Source organism: Physella acuta, unplaced genomic scaffold (genome assembly GCF_028476545.2).
Source record: "Physella acuta isolate Inbredline_101_S28 unplaced genomic scaffold, ASM2847654v3 ptg000999l, whole genome shotgun sequence".
Taxonomy (NCBI): Eukaryota; Metazoa; Mollusca; class Gastropoda; family Physidae; genus Physella; species Physella acuta.
Genome location: NW_026732516.1, coordinates 66,247 through 91,168, shown reverse-complemented (window position 1 = coordinate 91,168; position 24,922 = coordinate 66,247). Strand labels below are relative to the sequence as shown.

Below are 24,922 nucleotides of genomic sequence, written 5' to 3'. Positions count from 1 at the left end.
TAATATGGTAGTTGTGAGTATCACCATACAAGGCAGCCAGCAAGCACAATTTTAAAGAGATCAACTGACATTACAGAGCAGAATTTGATTATAAAAGACTTAAAAAGATATGCAATTTGATCGATTTTCAATCAATCTCAGAATTTCTTAAAGGTTTTCTCCTAACGTATAAAAACTTACATTACAGACTTAACTTGTAGTGGGTTTGGGGTTTTTTTTTTTGTTAACTTATGGGTTAACACCAAAAAATGAAACTAGAAAATTTGGGCAATACAAAAAGAACACAAAGACCAATCTTATTATTAACTAAAAGAAGAACACGAAAAAGTTTAAAGACATTAGATGAAGGACAGGAAGTTGACCAATCGGGTAGGGTATATTCTTTATACGTCAATCAATAAAACCAGTGTTTAATTCATTTAACAAGTTACTCAATAAGCCCCTAGCCATAAAACAGTTTCTTTCAGACATTTTTCTCCAGGGGGGGGGGGGGGGAGGTTTCACTGGTTAAAGTATACTTGTGTTTTTGTCCTAGTTTGTCCAGATATAGGGGGGGAGGTGGGTAGGTTGCCTGAAAGATCCCTGAAAGAAACTGCTTCTAAAGCTATTATCATTTCCACAACAAAACACTACAATACTCACACAGGAATCAAATAATCCCCATCAAACATTACCCCTGATGTTAATTACTTAGTTAACAGGGAACAGTCTTTAGTCTGAAGTCCACAATGGTTACTAAAGGATATTTTTATTTTAAGAGAGAGGAGGGACTGACCTGTGACATTACTGGCAGGGGTGGGTGTTGGTGGGTCATTCAGCTGGTAGGTCTGGGTGGAAGGCACTGTGGTAGTGGGCGTGGCTGGTCCAGTAGTGGTCATGAAAGGGTAATTGGTGTTGTAGTAATCTGCATTGTAACCATAGAAACTTTGGTCCTGGAAAAGATCAGGAGGAAAACAGCTGACTTCAACTGGAGTTTTTCTTATCATCAGTTTGTAACGTGTGTAATTGCAGTGTAATAAACACAAACATAAATACTGTATACTAACAAGGTTTAAACACAAATTTATCAATAACACAACAGTGTAATAAACACAAACAGAAATAATGTATAATTACAAGATTTAAACACAAATTTACCAATAACACAATAACAGTGTAATAAACACAAACAGAAATACGGTATAATAACAAGATTTAAACACAAATTTACCAATAACACAATACCAGTGTAATAAACAAAAACAGAAATACTGTATAAAAACAAGATTTAAACACAAATTTATCAATAACACAATAACAGTGTAATAAACACAAACAGAAATACTGTATACTAACAAACTTTAAACACAAATTTACCAATAACACAATAACAGTGTAATAAACACAAACAGAAATACTGTATACTAACAAACTTTAAACACAAATTTACCAATAACACAATAACAGTGTAATAAACACAAACAGAAATACTGTATAATAACAAAATTTAAACACAAATTTACAAATAACACAACATCAGTGTAATAAACACAAACAGAAATACTGTATACTAACAAGATTTAAACACAAATTTATCAATAACACAATAACAGTGTAATTAACACAAACATAAATAATGTATAGTAACAAGATTTAAACACAAATTTACCAATAACACAATAACAGTGAAATAAACACAAACAAGAATTAAACATAAATTTATCAATAACACAATAACAGTGTAATAAACACAAACAGAAATAATGTATAATAACAAGAATTAAACACAAATTTATCAATAACACAATAACAATGTAATTAACACAAACAGAAATACTCTATACTAACAAGGTTCAAACACAAATTTATCGATAACAGAATAACAGTGTAATAAACACAAACAGATATAATGTATAATAACAAGAATTAAACACAAATTTATCAATAACACAATAACAGTGTAATAAACAAAAACAGCAATACTGTATAATAAGATTTAAACACAAATTTATTAATAACACAATAACAGTGTAATTAACAAAAACAGCAATACTGTATAATAAGATTTAAACACAAATTTACCAATAACACAACATCAGTGTAATAAATATGAACAGAAATACTGTACAATAAAAAGATTTAAACAAATGTATGTGACAATAACACAATAACAGCGTAATAAACACAACCAAAATTACTGAACAATAACAAGGATTGAGCACAAACAGACAGTAACAAGATTTAAATACAAACAAAAATATAGCGCAAGTTTTAAAGCCTAACAAGGTCTACATGGAGACCAAAGTACTCACATAGGCAGGTACTGGGTTGGTTGTACCATAGGCCAATGCAGTAGCTGCACCTAGAGATGAAACAGTCAGGCTGTGTAAGCTACTTGTGGTAATATGTAATCAAGTTGTTACATCAGTTATTACATCAGAGGATATGTCACTATAACATAAAGTTTTTTGTGTCAAAATGTAATCAAGTTATTTCTGCTGGTCAGAGAATAATTCCACAATAACACAATTTTTAAAGATTTTTGTGTCAATATGTAATCAAGTTATTTCTGCTGGTCAGAGAATTATGTCAATACAACAGTACAATTTAAAGTCTTAAAATCAAGTTGGTCAGAAAATAATAACAATTTTACACTGCAGCAAGGACACTGACCTGCATAATAACCTTGACCTGTGGGTGTGATCTGTGGGTAGCCTGGCATGTAAGTAGGTGGCACCATCTGATTGGTTGGTTTTATTTTAGCAGGAACTGCAAAGAGAGTTATATTTCATCATGTAGAAGTAGCTTCTATACAGGCTTCACATACATAAACACAAAAATAAACCCATGGGGAGTTGAGGAGTGAAATGTGTTTTGTAAAATATAAGTGAGACTGGTGTGATGTGTAAGAAAGTGGGACAGGTGTGCTGTGTAAGAAAGTAAGACATGTGATGTGTAAGAAAATGAGCCAGGTTTGCTGTGTAAGTGAGCCAGGTTTACTGTGTAAGTGAGATAGGTTTACTGTGTGAGATAGGTTTGCTGTGTAAGTGAGATAGGTTTGCCGTGTAAGTGAGCCAGGTTTACTGTGTAAGTGAGATAGGTTTACTGTGTGAGATAGGTTTGCTGTGTAAGTGAGATAGGTTTACTGTGTAAGTAAGATAGGTTTGCTGTGTAAGTGAGATAGGTTTGCTGTGTAAGTGAGATAGGTTTGCTGTGTAAGTGAGATAGGTTTGCCGTGTAAGTGAGCCAGGTTTACTGTGTAAGTGAGATAGGTTTACTGTGTGAGATAGGTTTGCTGTGTAAGTGAGATAGGTTTACTGTGTAAGTAAGATAGGTTTGCTGTGTAAGTGAGATAGGTTTGCTGTGTAAGTGAGATAGGTTTGCTGTGTAAGTGAGATAGGTTTGCTGTGTAAGTGAGATAGGTTTGCTGTGTAAGTGAGATAGGTTTGCTGTGTCAGTGAGACAGGTGTGATGTGTGAGACAGGTGTGATGTGTGAGACAGGTGTGATGTGTGAGACAGGTGTGATGTGTTAGTGAGACAGGTGTGCTGTGTAAGTGAGATAGGTTTGCTGTGTCAGTGAGACAGGTGTGATGTGTGAGACAGGTGTGCTGTGTTAGTGAGACAAGGTGCTGTGTAAGGCAGGTGTGCTGTGTAAGTGAGATAGGTTTGCTGTGTAAGTGAGATAGGTTTGCTGTGTAAGTGAGATAGGTTTGCTGTGTAAGTGAGACAGGTGTGATGTGTAAGTGAGACAGGTGTGCTGTGTGTGTAAGTGAGACAGGCTTGATGTGTAAGCGACACATGTGCTGTGTAAAAAAGTAAGACATATTCTGCTACAACAAAATACGACAGATGTGTTAGAAAATACATTTGAGACAGGTGTGTTAAAAAAGATAAAGAGATATAGGTATGCATGTAAAGATAACCGATACAGGTGGGCAGGTGAAGATAAGTAAAACAGGTGCAGAGATTAAGGATAAGAACTACAGGTAGAGCTACACCAGAGCAGAGACAAGAAATTATTCAGTTTTGTGTGATTTGATAGATTAACATAAGATTGGTGTAAGGCATGACACTGTAACAAGCAGCTGCACATAAGAAAGATCCTAGAGCAAGCTTAGGTGCTCATGTTTGATGTTTATTCAACACAATTTAGGTTCATAGAATTAGCAGATATAGTAGTTTTAGCTTTGTTAATGTACAATCCATTCTTATATAATTATCATAATAGCATAACTACATCTTAGCATCTGAGTATTTAGATTTATAGAATTAGCAAAGTTGTAATTTTTATTGTTGGTAATATACAATCCTTTCTTAGATAACAAACAGAATAACATTTTTCAAACACAAGAATTTAAAAAAGAAGAATTTGCAAAACTGATGTAGATTGTTTCCCTATGCAACAAAAACTCCTAAATATATTTAATAACAATTATTTAATTAAGGTTGTAGAATTAGCAAAGCTTCTGCAGTTCTTAAGTATGTAGGCTACTGACCAGTGGTATGGGGTGCACGGCGTGAGGACAAAGTTAGTCTTTCGGAGGACTAGGTTAGTCTTTCATGGGACTAGGCTTGTCTTTTATGGGATTAGGATTCAGGGGACTAGGTTAGTCATTCAAAGGACTAGGTTAGTCTTTTTTAATGGGACTAGGTTAGTCTTTCATGGGACAAGGTTTGTTTTTTATGGGATTAGGATTCAGGGGACTAGGTTAGTCACTCAGGGGACTAGGTTAGTAACTCAGGGATTAAGTTAGTTTCCCATAAGTCTCAAAAAACACAAATATTAAATTTTGTCAAGCTGATATGTGGCACTGTAGTGAAGATGATCATCTATCTGGCAGGTTGCGGATTCTGAACCCATTTTGCTATTGTAAATGTTTTGTTTTATCGTAATTTCTTTGTCAAAACTAGCTGGTCCCCGTTGGTATATCCCAGTTCATTCTACTGGTAGAGTTCATTACAAAACAAAAAACATTTGACCTTAATACAACACAAATTAGAGGTTTGAAGAATGAACAAAAGAGAGCACAGCTAACACTTACAGGCATCAGGGTTGTACGAAGCCGAGTGTAGCATGTGGTACGGGCTCGGGCTCCCCTGGTGGTAGCCGGGGTATCCAGTAGCCTGCATGAAGGTACCAGCATTCTGGGTGCTGCCCATGTAGACACTCATGCTGTCTGATGCTGCTTGGCTACTGGGACCTGAGTCTTCGGAGCCGCCGGAGCTGGAGCTTTCTGAGAGCCGGCCGGAGTTTAGGGAGTGCTGGCTGGATGACTGGGTGAGGGAGTGGACGCTGGATGACTGGGGGAATGGGGTGGATGACGGGAGTGTGCTGCCTGGATTTCTGGGGGTGGGAAACACAAGTTTGTTGAAAGTGGGTGTTATGTTGTACACAATTGGGCAAATACTATTTCAATGTTATACAACTAGCCAAATACACATTTAATATTATACAATTTATACAACTAGCCTAGTATTCATTTAATGTCACAAGTAGCCAAATTAACACTTAAAATTATACAAATAGCCAAATATGCATCTAATGTCAATGTAAAACAACTAGCCAAAATAATAAAATTTGGCGAATGCAAAAATCAATGTAACAAAATTATACTAACATAATATGAAATACTGAATCAGATACTTACTTATATGAGTTATTTGTAATATAAGGAAAATTTGGAGCGGACGTCTTGTAATCATCTGAAAAACAAATATATAATGTTGTAACGAGTCAGTGAATTTCTTTTAAATTTGTTACAGGTAATTTTTGCAATCTGATAAAATGGGACGAATTGGCTGATGGATAGAGTGTATTTCTAATCACTGAAAGGATCCAGTTTTAATTATATTTGTTAAGGTATCTGTAGAACCTATCTTTAGTAGGAGTCTGTGAAAGCTGGGGAAGTAACAGCTGACTGATGAATGTGCTGGACATGATGTATTTGGCAATAACAAAAATGTTAAATGTTATTTTTTTTTTTTAAATAGATTTCTATCTCTTTCACTGGTTGGGTGGTTGGGAATTTTGAAATGTTTTACATTGAAAAAAAAAAACTTGATAAAAAATGTATTAAATGACAATATTTTGTTTTAATTCTGCAAGCTAAATCTTTACTAATGAATAATGAACAGCTAAATATTCATTACAGGACACTATACTGCAGTCATTTGGTAACAAAGTTGAATTCTAACCCAAAAGTCTGGATCTCTGTACCATGTCCTTTAATCCACCCAGATTCAAAGCTACAACTGACCACACCCGCCATCCCCCCCCAAGATCACAAAAACAGGTGAACTCTTCCTCACCTGCCCCTGCTGCTGATCATTAGATATAGGTAAACATTACCACCTACTGCCCAGACCCCCCCCCCCCCCTAAGAATATAACAAGGCTACCAAAGTTTCTTTCAGGCATCTTTTCGGGGCATGAGGTGGGATATACGACTCCCACTTTGGATGAAATACAAATTACATATAATTTATATAGTAAATAAATACTTCAACCAGTCCCCCTCCCCCATCACTCTGTCAAGTAAAAATGTGTGAAAGAAACCCATTGAGGCTACTTACTTGTCAACCAAGTATGGTTGATGGCATAGCTTGCAGTGGTAGACTGGGCTGCATCTGGAGGTAAGTCTGATATTAAAAAACACACTTCAAGTAAAATACAACAATATTTCATTACTTTATCCTAAGAATGTGTGGGGTGGGTGTGCGTGTGGGGGGGGGGGGGAACGAGACAGTCACACCACATGGTGCCTGGTGAATCAATATTGGTAATCACAATAGGCGCCACTACTTCTTATGCCTGGCTGGATTAAACCAGTTCACAAAATGAATATAACGGACAATTTAATCTTTTTTTTTTACATGATTGATAATTTTTTTTTAAACTGAATTCATTAACAATAATTAATGAGATTTCTTTTTTCATTGCTTCAAAAGAAGAAGGGAAAAAATATGTATAAAGCAGCAATACAGGTTCAGTAGTAGGCCTATGCAGCTATACGTTAGCAGACCCAGCTAGGCTGTGTAAGCTTTCACATTGGTGCTTCTCTGTGTTCTTATTGATACAGGGATCAATGTAACACTAGATCTTTAAGACCCGTATAGCTATCACTCAGGATTAGATCAGCCGACATTATCATATTGTGTTTTTTTTAAAAACCACGTCATGAACATAACCACGCTTCCGTTGTTTTGTTGTACATAATTTCATACACGTATATTACTCCGCCATTTAATCTTTTAGTTTGCTGTAAAATACTTAGATCTAGGTGGTATCGATTTTTATTTTTTTTTTACATTTGTCGACAATAAATCATTGCCGGTCACATTTTTAATTAGCCGGCGTTTCGATTTCTTTCTACAGCCGACAAATACCAGCGCGTTCGAATGTACTGCTCAGTTAGTGTGTATGTAAGTGTATTCATTACATATATACATACATATATATATAACAAATATATGTATGTATTTATACATCGCTTCTCTAGAACCATACTTCTCTAACTCTATGTTTCGTTTTTTTTTTTCGATATGTACACACCGTTGTGTTCTAAAGGCATCAAGGCATCAAGGCAAAGCATTTCGTAGCCATGTCTCTCTCTACTATTACACAACACTTGAATTTTTATCAAGTAGGCCTACTTAATACAGAAATGTTAAGGAAAACAAAACTTTAAAGCCTTCTAGTGAACATTTTTAGAAAAGTTGAGTTACAACAGTTGAGTGTAGTCAACGTCTTTAACTGTGGTTATACAACGTAGTCTAATATAACCCAACTGCTGTTTAAAGCGTACTATATGAAACTCGTGGAAAATAAGAGTAAAACAGAAAACGAAGCTATCGAGTTGTGGCCGGGATATGAGTGACTAAAATCATCTTCCTAATAGAGGCATGTGCTATGGTATAGGCGGTTGTATGGTTGTGATATGTTAGAGGCACTGGTAGAGTGCCATGATAGAGCCGGTGCTGTTGTAGAGTGCTATGTTAGAGGCAGTGGTAGAGTGCTATGTTAGAGACGGTGCTGTTGTAGAGTGTTATGTTAGAGGCGGTGGTGTGGAGTAGCGTGTCTTACCTTGTCCCACTCCATTGACATGATGGTCGGATGGTTCCAGCCTACAAGACGAACGTTCACATGCAGCACTGTCGCTGTCCGAGTCCGAGCTACTTGAACCGCTGCTGGAGTAGAGAGAAGGGATGGTTCGTACACCGGGGCAGGTTAGAGAGAAGGGATGGTTCGTACACCGGGGCAGGTTAGAGAGAAGGGATGGTTCGTACACCGGGGCAGGTTAGAGAGAAGGGATGGTTCGTACATCGGGGCAGGTTGGAGAGAAGGGATGGTTCGTACACCGGGGCAGGTTAGAGAGAAGGGATGGTTCGTACACCGGGGCAGGTTAGAGAGAGGGGATGGTTAGAACACCGGGGCAGGTTGGAGAGAAGGGATGGTTAGAACACCGGGGCAGGTTGGAGAGATGGGATGGTTCGTACACCGGGGCAGGTTGGAGAGATGGGATGGTTCGTACGCCGGGACATGTTAGAGAGAAGGGATGGTTCGTACACCGGGGCAAGTTAGAGAGTTGGGATGGTTCGTTCACCGGGGTGGTTTAGAAAGATTGCATAGCTCGTACAACGGGAGAGATTAGAGAGAAGGGATGGATAGTTCGTAGGTCGGGACACAGCCACACTCGTACTTTTCTATTCCGGATGTGATGTCAATATCCCAACAAGGAGAAACTGGCATTTACAAGATAGTGGTAGACCAAAAATTAAAGACATAGTTCAATGACAAATTGTGGTAGCAAATGGACAATAAAACGCTGAAAAGAAATGCTTTTGTTAGGACGAAAATATAGGCATTCAACAGATTGGCGGTAGAGTGCTAAACTGTATCGAGTTCGAATCCCGAACTTGGGTCTGTAGGACGCGCCTAAATCCACAAAGCTATGATGGGTACCTAACTCACGTTAGGGAAAGTAAAGGCGGCTGGGCATAATGCATATACTATCCCTACATTCATATGCCGAGGCCAAAGAAACAAGAGAACTCCATCTTCCTCACGAATAGCTAGGTCCGCTAGGGCAACTTTTTTTTTTTTACAATAGAGTTCCAGACGGATCTCTATTATATGCTGTGGCGATAGGTCCTGTATAAAAGTTAGTTGCTGTGGCGATAGGTCATGTACTAAAGTTTGTTGCTGTGGCGAGAGGGCATGTACTAAAGTTAGTTGCTGTGGCGAGAGGTCATGTACTAAAGTTAGTTGCTGTGGCGATAGGTCCTGTATAAAAGTTAGTTGCTGTGGCGATAGGTCATGTACTAAAGTTTGTTGCTGTGGCGAGAGGGCATGTACTAAAGTTAGTTTCTGTGGCGAGAGGGCATGTACTAAAGTTAGTTGCTGTGGCGATAGGTCATGTACTAAAGTTAGTTTCTGTGGCGAGAGGGCATGTACTAAAGTTAGTTGCTGTGGCGATAGGTCGTGTACTAAAGTTAGTTTCTGTGGCGAGAGGTCATGTACTAAAGTTAGTTGCTGTGGCGATATGTCATGTATAAAAGTTAGTTTCTGTGGCGATAGGTCATGTACTAAAGTTTGTTGCTGTGGCGAGAGGGCATGTACTAAAGTTAGTTTCTGTGGCGAGAGGGCATGTACTAAAGTTAGTTTCTGTGGCGAGAGGGCATGTACTAAAGTTAGTTGCTGTGGCGATAGGTCATGTACTAAAGTTAGTTTCTGTGGCGAGAGGGCATGTACTAAAGTTAGTTGCTGTGGCGATAGGTCGTGTACTAAAGTTAGTTTCTGTGGCGAGAGGTCATGTACTAAAGTTAGTTGCTGTGGCGATAGGTCATGTATAAAAGTTAGTTTCTGTGGCGATAGGTCATGTACTAAAGTTTGTTGCTGTGGCGATTGGTCATGAATAAAATTAGTTTCTAAGGCGAGAGGTCATGTACTAAAGTGGCGATAGGTCATGTACTAAAGTTAGTTTCTGATGCGATAGGTCATGTATACGGCCGCGTCACCCTGACACTTCCTGTTTGCTGGCACGTGCGTTATCAGCAGGACATGAACCTGTACTGTACCCATTGTTTGAATTGTGTCGGTCTTTAGGATTGGCCAAAAAATAACGTCAACTTCATCGAGAGAGAGTGGGGTTATGGTCAGACTTTGGAGACGAGGTGTCGCGATGGGGTGGCGTAAAGAAAGCAACGTGATCACACTTGTGACTTTTTAAAATTAAATATTCGAAAATGAATTTCAGTGGTTATTTCTCATTTTTAAAGAAATTTTTTTTTTTGTAAAAATTGTAATTAAAAAAACTGATCAATATATCTTATCGTGACCGGGCTTAATTAATATTGTAGAAAAATAAATTGCCGTTTCAAAAAAAAATAGCTATTCAGGGGAGTGGGTGGGGGTAGGCGGAAGTGTCATTAAAAAGTGGGTCATACTTTGTTTGACGTCATCCTTTAAAACATTAAACCTTCAAAGACACAGCGCAGTACTCACTGTATAGTTTGTGTCAGAGCATGAAAAACGTTAAGTTTTTAATTAGTTTGTTTTCAAGAGTGTGTGGGGTATGGCCAATAGAAAGAAAAAAATTCTACTCACCGCTTGCTGCTAGCAGTAAGACGAGCACGCTTCACCTAAGATTAAAAAAAAAAAAACATAGATAACCCCACTTGATACATTTGTGTTATGACATTCAACAACCAGTCAAATAATATACAACTTTTTTCTCTATTAAAAACATTACAAGAGAGACAGTGAACACTAAATCTTAAATCTTAAAATCGGCTAGTGAGTAGATAAGATAATTGTATTCAAACACTATAGGGCTGATAAGTAGGTGACCAACCAGTTCTACGGCTCAATAAAACCTGCATGAGCCATATAACTGTTTATTGACCTACTTACCAGCCCTATAGTGGTAAACAAACTTGCAAAATAATTATAAGAACTGTGTAATTAAAATAATTAGTTCGGTGAAGTTTTGAACATGTATAGTGTGTCAAGAAATACAACGTGATAAGTAGCCGGGTAAATAAAATCAACTGGGCCGGCGAAATCATGAAGCTCTGTTAGGTAAAGAGTCGATTCGCGGCGGTTAGGGAGGTTTGATTACATGGGAAATGGGAGGATGAGTGGGGATCTAAACTTTAAAGGAATGTAATTGATTTTATAATGGGACAGTCGGCATTTATGCTACTCACATAAGCACGCACATTATGGAGTCATACACACCCTTGTTGTAATATAACACACCTGTTAGTGTAGGCTAGTCACACGCACACTTGTTGTAATATAACACACCTGTTAGTGTAGGCTAGTCACACACACACACACAGCCTTGTTGTAATATAACACACCTGTTAGTGTAGGCTAGTCACACACACACACACACTTGTTGTAATATAGCACACCTGTTAGTGTAGGCTAGTCACACACACACCTTCGAAATTTAACACACCTTTGAATCTAGTCACACACACCCTCGAAATTTAACACACCTTTGAATGTAGTCATACACACCCTTGTTGTAATATAACACACCTTTCTACGTAATTACACACATACACACGTCTATGTATACACACACCTCCTAAATAGAATAATACTTGTTAGTGTTGTCGCGCGCACGCACAGACACACCCAAACCCCCTTTTTATGTGGCACACACACACCACTTAACGTGGTCACACCCACCCACACACCTTCTAGTGTAGCCTCACACACACCCTCTCACTTCCTCACACACACACACCCTCTCACTTGAAATGCGGATGTAGAGTTCAAATGTATGTGTTTTGTTTTTACATTGTAGTAATCTTTCAACAACAGTCTACGTTTTATAACAGCGATACAACAAAGTAACGAGGTAACATATCACTTGTGTAACTCGACAGAGGGAGGGTAGATTACCTGTGTTGTTTATTATACGAACACTCAGGTGGAGGAATACATTGATTTATTTTATTAGCCGTAGTGTATCTGAACACAGTAATAAGAGCATACACTAAACGACTAAACAAACACATCTTTAAAAATCGTACAGTTGCTATAGAGCTGGAGTTTGGATTAGCCTAGTCAGGAAATTAAATGTTAAGTGCTATCATATCTTAACTAATCTAGCACGGATATAGTGATAACATTGAAATTAGCCTAGTCAAGAAATTTAAAGTTAAGTGCTATCATATCTTAACTAATCTAGCACGGATATAGTGATAACATTGAAATTAGCCTAGTCAAGAAATTTAAAGTTAAGTGCTATCATATCTTAACTAATCTAGCACGGATATAGTGATAACATTGAAATTAGCCTAGTCAAGAAATTTAAAGTTAAGTGCTATCATATCTTAACTAATCTAGCACGGATATAGTGATAACATTGAAATTAGCCTAGTCAGGAAATTAAATGTTAAGCGCTATCACTTTTTAAAGAAACGTTGACATGGATATAGTGATAACATTGAAATTAGCCTAGTCAAGAAATTTAAAGTTAAGTGCTATCATACCTTAACTAATCTAGCATATATATAGTGAAAACATTATCATTAGCCTAATCAAGAAAATAAATGTCAAGTGCTATAACATCTTAAACTTAAAGAATCTAGCACGGATATAGTGATAACATCTGGATTAGCCTAGTCAATGAGTTAAAAGGCAAGTTGGTGTACAGAAACAAATCTTGATAGTTGTATTTAATTAAAGAGTTAAAATGTCTTTAACTGTTGAGAAATCGGTTTTTTTTAAAATAATTTTTTTAAATATATAAATAAATATCAAATGAACATCTTTATGATATCTTATTCAAAAATAAATACAGCAATATTTCTCCCCGAGTTAAAAATGTCTTTAACTGTTGAGAAATCGGATTTTTTTAAAATAAATATTTTAAAAATATATATATAAATAAATATCAAATGAACATCCATGTGATATCTTATTCAAAAATAAATACAGCAATATTTCTTCCTGAATAAAGAATAAAAACCTCAGAAATTTCTTTAACTTAAATACCCACAAAAAGGAGCAAGTTTTTTTTAACCATTGGAAGGAGCCGTACGATTTCTAACCAAAACTTTCCCAGCCTACGAAATTGCGAGTAAATTTTTTTTTCCAGTAGTGTCTTTTAAAAAAAAAAAACAACTACCTCAACTTTTTTTTCTCCCCCCTTTCAGACACTCCTACTTTCCGAAATTGTTGTCTCCCCTGGCCTGTAGGAAATTCCCCACCTTTCTCGCCATAGACCGCTGAGAGTGTCAGGTAGGATCCTTGTTGGATGTTGATTGATGCTCCTTCTGACAACGCGGGCTGGGGGGAAGTGAGTCAAGAATTCAGCGCTTTCTTTCATTTCTCTATTACTTTCCTCTCCAAGAGTTTTTTTTTTCTTAACTTCCCGACTGTTTAACGCCTTCGAGTGCATTTTTATTTATTTTAATACACCTATTCAAGAAAAAGGCAAAAACTAATTTATTTATTTTTTTGTAATTACATTTCCACAGTGAATTAAACGTCTATACAGCGTACCACCCGAAAACTGGTAAGTGTTAACCAAGTTTTTGTTTTTTTTTTTAATAAAGAATCAACAAAACAAGTCTTGTCTAAAGAAACGCAAATCCTTCATGGCTTACCAACTTTACGCCACAATACCTCCGTTGCATTTCCAATTTTTTTGGTTCACCTCTTCTTTTCAAACCAACAATTTAAAGCATCAAGGCCGGTGACTGGATGCGGGAAACCCGAATATTCCACACAGAGGAGACAGTGTGGATTGCCGCGGCGCGCTCTATACAAGAGCGATGCTAGAGTATCTCCTGAGGGCCCTTGACGGGACCCGCTTATCTAGGCCCTCTGGGCAAGTTCATTTGATAACCGCGGGAGGCGACACAACTCGTGGACAGTTTGGAGATACGGGGATGTTTGGGTGCCATGACAACCAACACCTACGTACAATCTAGACACACACGGAGCGTGGAGTTTAGGGGAAAGTTAAGTGACCACATTGTCGGCGTGCTATACCAGAGTGTGCATTCCTTTTTACTGAAGAATTTCAAGCCAGTTTTATACGAATTTTTCCCAGTTAGATTGAGGCTTAGTACATACATTTTTGATGTACACACACACACACACACACACACATATATATATATATATATATATATATATATATATATATATATATATATATATATATATATATATATATAACATGCATATATGTACCTATATAGATCTATCTTGTAAAGTTAAAAATAAACCCTGGGACAACTTTAGCAACACGCTTCAAAAAATTAATTATCACTTCGCTAAGTAGCATTGTGGTGATTAAAATTATAATTACAAAACTAATTTTATTGAATAAAATAAACACCACCCGGCTTTAAGTTTTGTTGTTTGTTTGTTTTTTAACTTCACGACCCCGTATTGTTTTCGGCAAAGAAAACTGAATAAAAACTATTGACACCACCAAGCGTCACCAGTCTGTAAAATCGTCGTGGCCGACTGTGTATTTACCTCCCTCTAGTATACATTCGTATAAACACACAGTTCCCGGCCCTAGAAAAAACACAAAGACATTCCCTGTGATGGAAGAGAAATATACATAACAGAAATATGTGCTGCCGCAGATAAAATAATGCGGCACGGACGTCTCAGCACAACAAACGGCCGCATGCTGGAGTCCGGGGGTGGAAAACATTACCCGCACATTGTCAACAAAACAGCCCAGGGAATATACAACACCACTTTTTGGATGAAAACTATTGTGATCATGTTGGTAAGCTTTCATGTGCTTCAAATAACTGTGTTTTGGGCAATAATAGTTCAATATAATAGTACTGGTAGTTTGAACGATTATATATATATATATATATATATATATATATATATATATATATATATATATATATATATATATATATATATATATATATATATATATATATATATATATATATATATATGGCAACACACAAACATTATATAATCAAATAGATCTATATGCATATATATATATATATATATATATATATATATATATATATATATATATATATATATATATATATATATATATATATATATATACATACATATATTTATATATAATTATGCCATATATATATATATATATATCAATATCTATATATCCACACACATACATTATACAAACATATTTTTATATATATATATATATATATATATATATATATATATATATATATATATATATATATATATATATATATATATATATATATATATATACATACATATATACACACATAATGAAATCTCTGTTTTGATACCTGTCAAGTCAAATAAGTAGGTATAATTAAAGCAAATACCTGGCTTTAAAAAACAACAACAATGCCAGCGGTAACTTTATTTACAAATTCCCCCCTGACGTAAATAGCCCCGCCCTTTTATTTTGGCGCTGGAACGAAAATAAACTCGGTACCTAATTACTCTCTACCAGGAGGCTGCTTGTTTGCATAGGCCTGCACAATAAAGCATTCGCTATTAATGAGGGGAGTTGGGGCTCGCATTTTTTTTTTTAGATAAGTCGTTCGAACAAAACAGTGGGGTGAAACGAACACTCCCGATACAACCCCCGCCCTGATGGGGAAGGAGATCGGACGAATGCATTCCGCAAACTAAAACCCGTCGGAGAGAAGGGGGGAAAAGGAGGGAAACAAAAAGAGGATAATTTTGAGGAAGTAGGGAGGGGGAAAAAATTTCCTCCTCCCATCAGAGATTTGTATTTATCTTTCCTTCAGTGCTGCGGGAGTTTCTCGCCCCGTCGTTTAGAAATACCTCCTATCCCGAAGTCTATTTATCTCCTAGTCAAACCCGCATAACGTACCTACACCCCCTCCTCCCTTTCTCTGTTTTGTATATACAATAGATAGATATATAAGCTGTATTTGCCTATACTTCTACATATGGTTTGTGTATCTAATCAAGAAAGAAAAAAAAAACCAGAGCAAATTTTTTTTTTCTAACAACTCCATTTTCTAGACGGTTATCGGAACATGTGTTTATCTTGCCCGGGCTTATCTCCATTCCAGCACCGTTCGACATCGGCGCTAACAGACAGCAGGCCGGGCCAGGAATGATCCAGCCCTACAGAAGAAGGGAGGGAAGAGAGAGAGAGAAGAAGAAAAAAAAATTGCTCATGTGAATTCCTACAAAAATATTGTCTCCCCTGGAAAGTGAAAACATGATAAATGTTCGCAGGGTAAAACACAGCGTGGTATTTTGGACTTTATCTCAACGCTGGGGGAGGGGTTGGGGGAAGGAAGGGAGGGGGGGGGAGACTTAATAGACAATTTGTCAAGGTATAATTAGCTAAGATAAGACTTTATCTGAACTCAGATAAGAGATAAGTATGACCATGAAACAAGGGAGTACGTTTTGGCAAGTGTATGGAACAAAGGGGTCGAGACCGCATGGCTTGCGGTGGGATGAGATAACTTAACACTTGAAGGCATGTAGGAAATGCAATAAAAATCAATATTTATTATATAGCGTTCGCCAGAAAAGTCACGAGTGAATGACAACAATGGAAAACATTGGACCGCAAGAATCTTAACGTTCACAGCTAAAAATTTGGTACGCTGAAGGTGAGAGAGGAATGGTATATGGTGTGGGGGGAGGGGGGGGGGAGGTGGGGAGTAAAGGATGGTAAGGTGAGTCAGTGGATGGTACAGTGGGAGTGGGAGGATGGTACAGTATGAGTGGGATAGAGGACGGTAATTTATAAGGCGGAAGTAAGAGGGTTGTAAAAGTTAAGCAAAGGATGGTACAATCGGAGGCAAAGGATGGTATTGTGTGAAGCAGTGGATGGTACAATCGGAGGCAGTGGATGGTACTTTGTGAAGCAGTGGATTGTACAATCTGAGGCGAAAGATGGTACTGTGTGAACAGTGGATGGTACAATCGGAGGCAGTGGATGGTATAGTAGAACATCGATGATGGAAATTGTCGAAGCAGGGGATGTTAGGTCGGAGACGGATGGTATGACGTTAGGCAGGCGGTGTGAGCTATGGCGTGGTGCCATATTTGCATTAAGACAAGGGCTGTCTGGCTCCCCCACAGAAACCATACAAGTGTTCTGGTGTTTAAAAAATTTCTAAGGTTTAAAATCGATGATTTCAAACACGGGTTTTGGCAATGGCTTCGCACTTTACAGCAGTAGAAACATGTTGTGCCACTTGTTTTTACATTTTTTTAAAGTTCAAGTATGATTTAAAACAAAAAGATTTTTTTTCTTTAACCGTTATATGTTCTGTGAATATAGAAAATTAATTTGTATTCACAAATAAACACACTACAACTACCTCGATCAATAACCAAAAGACACAACAACTTGTGTACCGAAATCTGCTGGGGTTATACCGAAAACGAATAACTAATGTGTAACTAGCTTGCGTTTATTAAAAATTGCATAAAGTGCGGTTGTTCTAAAAACAAATAACGCAATACGTTTGTATTTCTCTGTCGGTGATAAATTTGGTCTTCCCCAAGACTAACAACTAAAAATGAAGTAATTTAATTCCCGAGTTCAAGACCAAAACTTTACCCCTATGCTCCTAATCTTTGTAGAAATGGGAAATCTCTAGCCCATAAGCAAAAGCTTAGTGGCTTGCTACAGCGGTCAAGCTTGTCTAGTTGGATGCCAACCCCACAAACACAAGCTGATAACCTACGTTGTGCCTGGGGGGGGGGAATTTTGACAGGGTTCATTTTACTATAGTTATCTACATCAACGCTTCGCATGTCTAATTTTCTTTTTTTTTCTTTTTTTTTACAAGGCGCTGTTTTTAACACAGATTTATGGATGGCGTTTGTTGTTTGTTTTTTTTGAGAAGGGAGGAGGTGGTATTTTTAAAGTCGAAAATGTAAATACATTAGAATTTGGAAATGTTTCGCTTTTGCTTCACGCTTGCTTTAAGCAAAAAAAAAAAAAAAAAAAAAAAAACTTCAATATCTTAAAATCCAACGCGGATCTGAGCGGATCTGAGCGGCCTTAAAATCACAATGGTCTAAATGAGAGAGACCGCCGTAGGATCAACGCGAGATTTTAAAGTTGTGAGCATTAAGTCCACCTAAAACCCAGGCAAAAAAAAAAAAAACCTCGAGTGGCCCACCAGTTTTTAATACCAGCCAACGCTGGGGTCGGAGGTGACTTCTCGGTGACCGTAACTTGATATCGTAGCGACCCTAGCCGCCCAACGTCCCTTAATTTCAAGCCTGGGACTTTTGCACCTCAAGGAAAGAATAAACAGTTATCTCCTTTCAGGCCCCAGCCCACCCCCCGTCCTATTGTACAGCGTCCACGCGGTCTTTCAATCCGATCCTCTTCAGTCGGACGGTGCCCACTCCCCCGACGTGTTTACTACACGGTCCGACCGGACCAAGCTTTTCACTCTACCACGGCTGTGGTCGGAACGTGTCACGGGTGAAAAAACTAAAGACCACGACCGAAAACACATTTTTTTTTCATTTCTTTTATGTCGTGAGATTATTAACCATTTCATTTTAACGAGTGATTCATCTTGTTAACCATTTAACCATACATTAATTCTTAAACCACTTTCCACAAAGATAGATTTAACTTTGAGTTGGTAGACAGCATTAAAAAAAAAAACCCGAATAGGCCTAGTAGTAGTACTAGTAGGTTTGCTTTCTGAAATCTACATCCAACTTTTTTTTAGCTTGACTAACTGTGTGCTGTCTACAATAAAAAGTGTCCAAGTTAGTCTTGTTCCATTGCGGCTGAACGTTGATAAAATGTGCTATTTTAAACAGAATTTGGAAAAAGGAAAACAAAACGTCAAATTAGGAATAAAATGTGTCTATTTTAAGCTTTATAAAAGGCCCACGGAATTATTTTAAGATAAGTCACAATAGGGAAGTAAACATTCTGTTAAGCTTTACTTCCAGACTGATACTGCAACACACACACATACACAAACAGATTTTTTGGTGCCTGACAGTGACAACCAGCGGTTGTTTCCAAGCCGTGTCATAACGTGCTCAACAATTATTTACAATACAAAACAAGCATGTGATGATGAACGGTCGTAAAATTAAAAGCGATACCGCCACTAGAGAAGCCAAATCACAAATTAGTCAGTGTTTGTCTGTAGTGGCTTTTAGCGTATGTAGTTAGGTGGATCAATACTTGTTAAACACAAACAGCCAGACAAAGCTGGCAAAATTAACCAAAATGTGTTGTATGACTCAACAAAACCATTAACTCCGATGACGTGAAGTCGGCTGATTTTTAAAATACTCTATATCACTTTTATCACTTTTAATACTACGGTAAAGATATATATCTTGCTGTGCTAGATTTATAATTACGTCTCACTTTACTTTGATAAAAGCGTTGCCAGTGAAATTGTATATATGGGGCATTACTTTTGAGAGAGCGACGAAAGATCGGCTAGCTATTGAACACAGAGAACTATCGGATCGGCTACATAGAGAACCATCCAATCGGCTACAGAGAGAACCATCCGATCGGCTACAGAGAGAACCATCCGATCGGCTACAGAGAGAACCATCCGATCGGCTACATAGATAGCCACCCTAATGACTACCCAGAGAATCATTCAATCAGTTACACAGAGAACCATCCGATCGGCTACAGAGAGAACCATCCGATCGGCTACAGAGAGAACCATCCTATCGGCTACAGAGAGAATCATTCAATCGGTTTCACAGAGAACCACCCGATCGGCTACAGAGAGAACCATCCGATCGGCTACAGAGAGAACCATCCAATCGGCTACAGAGAGAACCATCCGATCGGCTGCAGAGAGAATCATTCAATCGGTTACACAGAGAACCATCCGATCGGCTACATAGATAGCCACCCTAATGACTACCTAGAGAATCATTCAATCGGTTACACAGAGAACCATCCGATCGGCTACATAGATAGCCACCCTAATGACTACCTAGAGAATCATTCAATCGGTTTCACAGAGAACCACCCGATCGGCTACAGAGAGAACCTTCCGATCGGCTACAGAGAGAACCATCCGATCGGCTACACAGAGAACCATCCGATCGGCTACAGAGAGAACCATCCGATCGGCTACAGAGAGAATCATTCAATCGGTTTCACAGAGAACCACCCGATCGGCTACAGAGAGAACCATCCGATCGGCTACAGAGAGAACCATCCAATCGGCTACAGAGAGAACCATCCGATCGGCTGCAGAGAGAATCATTCAATCGGTTACACAGAGAACCATCCGATCGGCTACATAGATAGCCACCCTAATGACTACCTAGAGAATCATTCAATCGGTTTCACAGAGAACCACCCGATCGGCTACAGAGAGAACCTTCCGATCGGCTACAGAGAGAACCATCCGTTCGGCTACAGAGAGAACCATCCGATCGGCTACAGAGAGAACCATCCGATCGGCTGCAGAGAGAACCATCCGATCGGCTACATAGATGGCCACCCTAATGACTACCCAGAGAATCATTCAATCGGTTACACAGAGAACCACCCGATCGGCTACAGAGAGAATCATTCAATCGGTTTCACAGAGAACCATTCTACTGGCTACAGAGAGAACCATCCAACCGACCACATACCTAACCATCCTACATGAAGAAGCACCCTATCCAACTTACAGCAAGAGGTTTCTCAACATAACCAGCACAATGAATGAAAGTCAAAACCTACTCCTATTATTTTTGTTGTTATCACTTGGAAAATCGTCGCTCAAGGTTATCGCTACTACAAAGTGTACGAACGCCAGTGTTAGATATAAGTTAGCAATCAACACGCCTACATTTCGTGTAATGGAGACTGAATGTTTTGACTTGATTTTATGAGAGAGCAGTTTAAAAAAAAAAAAACCAAAGCTGCCATTGGCTGGGTTGAGTTTCGTCATCTCTGTTGGCGTCATTTCACAGAGTTGAACCTGACGCTGATAATCTCGTCAGCTCACCTCAACACATTTTGTCATGTTTACAAATCCTCCATTTTTTTTTAAACTTTGAAGTGTTAAAAGTAATATTAGATAATAACGAAAGTACGTTAGGAAAAAAAGTTAATGCTGTATTAGATGCAGAGTTTTACGGATAGAAGAGCAGTGCCTTATTTAGTTAATCATATTTTAAGTATAAAGTTGGGAGGGGGTGCAAGAGTTATGAAGTTCCAACCATTTTGATGGAAAAACAATACCATAAACATACAGATTCAATACACAATGGAACATGCATGAAAACGCGATGAGTTCACCGAAATGTGTGAGTCGCTTGAACGTTTCAGATCATTTAGGTAGCGTCCTTTCCCGGCGCCCGGGGACAAACTTTCAATTTGGCGCCCCCGCCCCCCCCCCCCGGGAACAAACTTTCAATTTGGCGCGCCCACCTCCCCCCCCCCCAATTTTTTTATATTTATAATGCAAAACTGCAGCTAAAATGAGTTTTTAATATTTTTTTCAAACCCATTTTGGCGACCCCTAGGGTCGGCGCCCGAGGACATATGTACCCCCCCCCTCGCTACGCCTCTGTGTCAGATGATGAAATGTTTGTTTTTGCTTTCCTAGTTCCATCATGCCATTAATGGCCTACTTTTTTTTTCTTACCTCGGTAAAGTTTATCTCCTGGTGGATTTAATTAAACAATTGATTGAATGATGACAATAAAGTCAGCCTATGTGTTCGAAAGATTCTAATTAGATAACAAAGTAAATGTGCGTCCTATGGTATTGTACACATTCGTCATGTGAGTGTGGGGTGTCACAGGTTGTTGGTTACAAAGTACATTGTATTGTGTTGTGGCGCAGGTGCTTGATATCTCGCTGAATATGGGTTTACTGTAGGTTTATATGGGTGTCGTGGTTCATATGGGTGTGTTGAATGACATTGGCTGATATATTTACACTGGCCAGGGAGTTCTTGTAAGTGTGTTGATCTAGTACTGAGGTTGGTGTAAGAAGTTGGGCTGATATTAATCGAGTGATACGGAAGTTTGATTGAAGGGTTTATATGTCTAGTGGTTAGTTTTGGTAGGTCTTTGTGGTTACGCTTCAGAACAAGGAAAGTAGTGTGTTCCAGTCATATGTGTATGTCCTTATTGTGTGTTGGTATGGTTCTGGTGGGTTGGTATGAGAAGGTGGGCTGATATTAATCGAGATGGTGACACATACTTAGAAGTTCTGACTGGGGGGAGTGGAGTGAGGGGGGGGGGGGGTAATTTGTCAAGTGGTGGTTTTAGTTTTAGTGTGTGTTTGTGATATCCTTTCAGAACACGGAAAGTAGTATTCCAGCCTTATGTGTATACCTTGGCTGTACTATTTCAACAGGGTTGGAAAATATATTCGTATTAAATTCATTCCATCTTGCCATTTGGCCACTCTACTAACGCGATTGTAGACTACTCAAAATATCCTAGTGATCTTGCCGTAACTGTGTAGGTCCGCCTATATTTATTTTTACTGATACTAAGTAGTCTATGTTTCTCTTAAAAAGATGCGGACAAAGCACTCATTAATTATTCATTGGGTATCAAATTTGCTCTTAAACTTCACCAACATCAAACTTTATAATTATTTCACAATAAAGTTAATAAACATGAATGGCATCGGTCACATTTGCTGATCATTAGGGCTACATTTGTATCTAACGAACCCGGCATTTTAACCTTAAGTTTAAAAGGTAATAAGACAAACTTTCATTAACCACGTACGAATAACGTGGTTGTAGGTCCAACATCCCCATTTTTTTTTTCGTTCATTAGCACATCCAGTCTTACAATTTTTTTAAATTAAAAAAAAAAAACTTACTTTCGTTATTTCCATATAATTAATTTTTTTAAACGTTCACATGACCTAGTTAAGTTTGTTTTCATTTACTATGTGGGCATTAGTAAAAAGAAATTTAATTTTGTTTTGTTTTAAAAAAAAACAACCTTTAAGTTCAATCTGTAGAAAAGTTATACAACAAGCAACACAATCAAGCATACTTATAATGGCATACGTGTTGGTAAGACTGCACACGATTTTTTTAAAAATAGTGAATGGCTCCATAATGAGTCCGATTTATTCGGACCCTTTAAGTCTTGATAGGCATTATATTAGCTTTTTTAACAAATGTATGATGGTCTACTAACTAAAATTAGTAACGCTAAATAAGCTAAATTTGATTTGTAGTGCACTAATCGTTCATTTACCATAAATTGATGTTTTGTGAATGGTAGAAATATCCAACTGTACTCGCCAATACAATGGCTTGGGTACAGTTTTTGTTTTAAACATTGCCCCGGCAGGTAGTTATACTGTGCAGATACGGATCTTTCGGCGGATGTAGAATAATGATCTGATTTATTTTTAAAGATATGTGTAAATTGAAAAAAAAAAACAGAAACAGAAAAATCTACTTAACTTTAGCTGTATGTAGGCCTTATGGTATATTGATTTTATTTAGATTTTCTGTTTGTGCACACGACGAATGGACAGACAGAAGCACACGACGAATGGACAGACAGAAACATCCGGGTCTGAATGTTGCCTATATGCACTGGGTTTTTCTATAACAAGCAAATGTATTTAACTTTTTGTGTTATGAATTGGTTTTACTTAGAATATGTAAATGTATTTTATTTATGACATTCTGTTCCACGAACGCTACGCACGGATGGACAGCCTGAATCAAACTAACAGGTTCGACAACTGGCATAATGCATTGATGCGTAATAAACATTTAGAACATACGCTGCAATGTTACATCAAAGCGCATACACAAAATAATTTCTACACTCATGCTTCTATATAGGGAGTGTTGATACACTGCCTATTTATTTTTTTAAAATTGTTTTCCACGAACATCTTAGTTAAGTCACCTGGACAAAAATGTTCTGGTCTAAATACCTCTACCTTGTTCATGCACTGATGCGTGATGTATACTATTTAGAACATACGCTCCAATGGTACATCAAAGCGCCCACACAAAATATATTCTACACCAATGCACTGCTTCCATATAGGGAATTGCTAATATAATGATATTTTAAAATGTTTTTCCTCGAACATCTTAGTTAAATCACCCGGACCAAAAGTATATTTAGATCATGCTATGGTATTTTATTTTCTACGTGTTTTTTTTATACACATAAACAGATGAACAGAAATCGCAAATTAAAATAGTCTATTATGACTATTTAATCTAAACACTGAAGTGTGATGTAAAGTAATGGTATTTTATTTTTATTCATGCACATCACGTTTAGATAGAAATTGCAGAAACTGCCTTAGGACTATTTTGTCTAAACACTAATGTGTGATACATATTTAGAACCAAAGTATAGTCAATTGTCCCTTACAAATACAACGATCCCACGGGAAAGACTTAGTTCATATGTTCATATAGTGGTCAGCACAATGCTCAGTCGCCTTTACTTTCCCCAACGTGGGTTAGGTACTTATTAGAGCTGGGTGAACTCAAACCCTTCGGGCTAGCCGCCGAACGCTCAACCACGCCGTCCCCATATTTAGAAAATGCAATTTTATAAATTAAAAAAAAATCATTACAACCACCACACACACACACAGACACACACACACACACATACACACTGACCCTGGACAGGGAACTTCCTGGTCTATGTTGGAGCTTGTGTGGCCACCCAGCCCAATCAACGTACCTGACAGACAGTCGAGGAAATAACACCGGCGCTGTGCTGTGTGGTCATAAAAATCTCCTTCTTAATTGGGGGAAAATAACGTTGTTAAGGTTGCGAGTGGTAAACCTGCTTGTGTTGGCGAACACATCAAAGTACGATCTGCTGGGTATGTTAGTGAAAGACAGCAATGGTTTATTTTTTTCTATAGGCATTGAAGGGATGTCTGCCCAAATTAGTTATGGTTCAGTTTAACTGAATGGGGGGGGGGGGGGGGATTTATCGTGGGCT

At 37.9% G+C, this 24,922-nt stretch overlaps 1 protein-coding gene across 4 annotated transcripts in view; it reads right to left on the bottom strand.

The window, feature by feature from the left end:
• LOC131954442 (eyes absent homolog 1) overlaps nucleotides 1-24,922 on the bottom strand; it is a 99,320-nt gene that overhangs the window by 35,637 nt on the left and 38,761 nt on the right. For 2 of the 4 annotated variants that reach the window (XM_059318110.1, XM_059318113.1), the window contains exons 3-10: nucleotides 10,586-10,620; nucleotides 8,063-8,166; nucleotides 6,553-6,618; nucleotides 5,629-5,683; nucleotides 5,023-5,324; nucleotides 2,653-2,748; nucleotides 2,292-2,341; nucleotides 776-932 (exon numbers count right to left, since the gene is read on the bottom strand). In XM_059318110.1, the coding sequence (XP_059174093.1) occupies nucleotides 776-932; nucleotides 2,292-2,341; nucleotides 2,653-2,748; nucleotides 5,023-5,324; nucleotides 5,629-5,683; nucleotides 6,553-6,618; nucleotides 8,063-8,166; nucleotides 10,586-10,620 (865 nt within the window). The remainder of the gene's footprint in view (nucleotides 1-775; nucleotides 933-2,291; nucleotides 2,342-2,652; nucleotides 2,749-5,022; nucleotides 5,325-5,628; nucleotides 5,684-6,552; nucleotides 6,619-8,062; nucleotides 8,167-10,585; nucleotides 10,621-24,922) is intronic. The other 2 variants (XM_059318112.1, XM_059318111.1) reach the window with 2 other exon arrangements.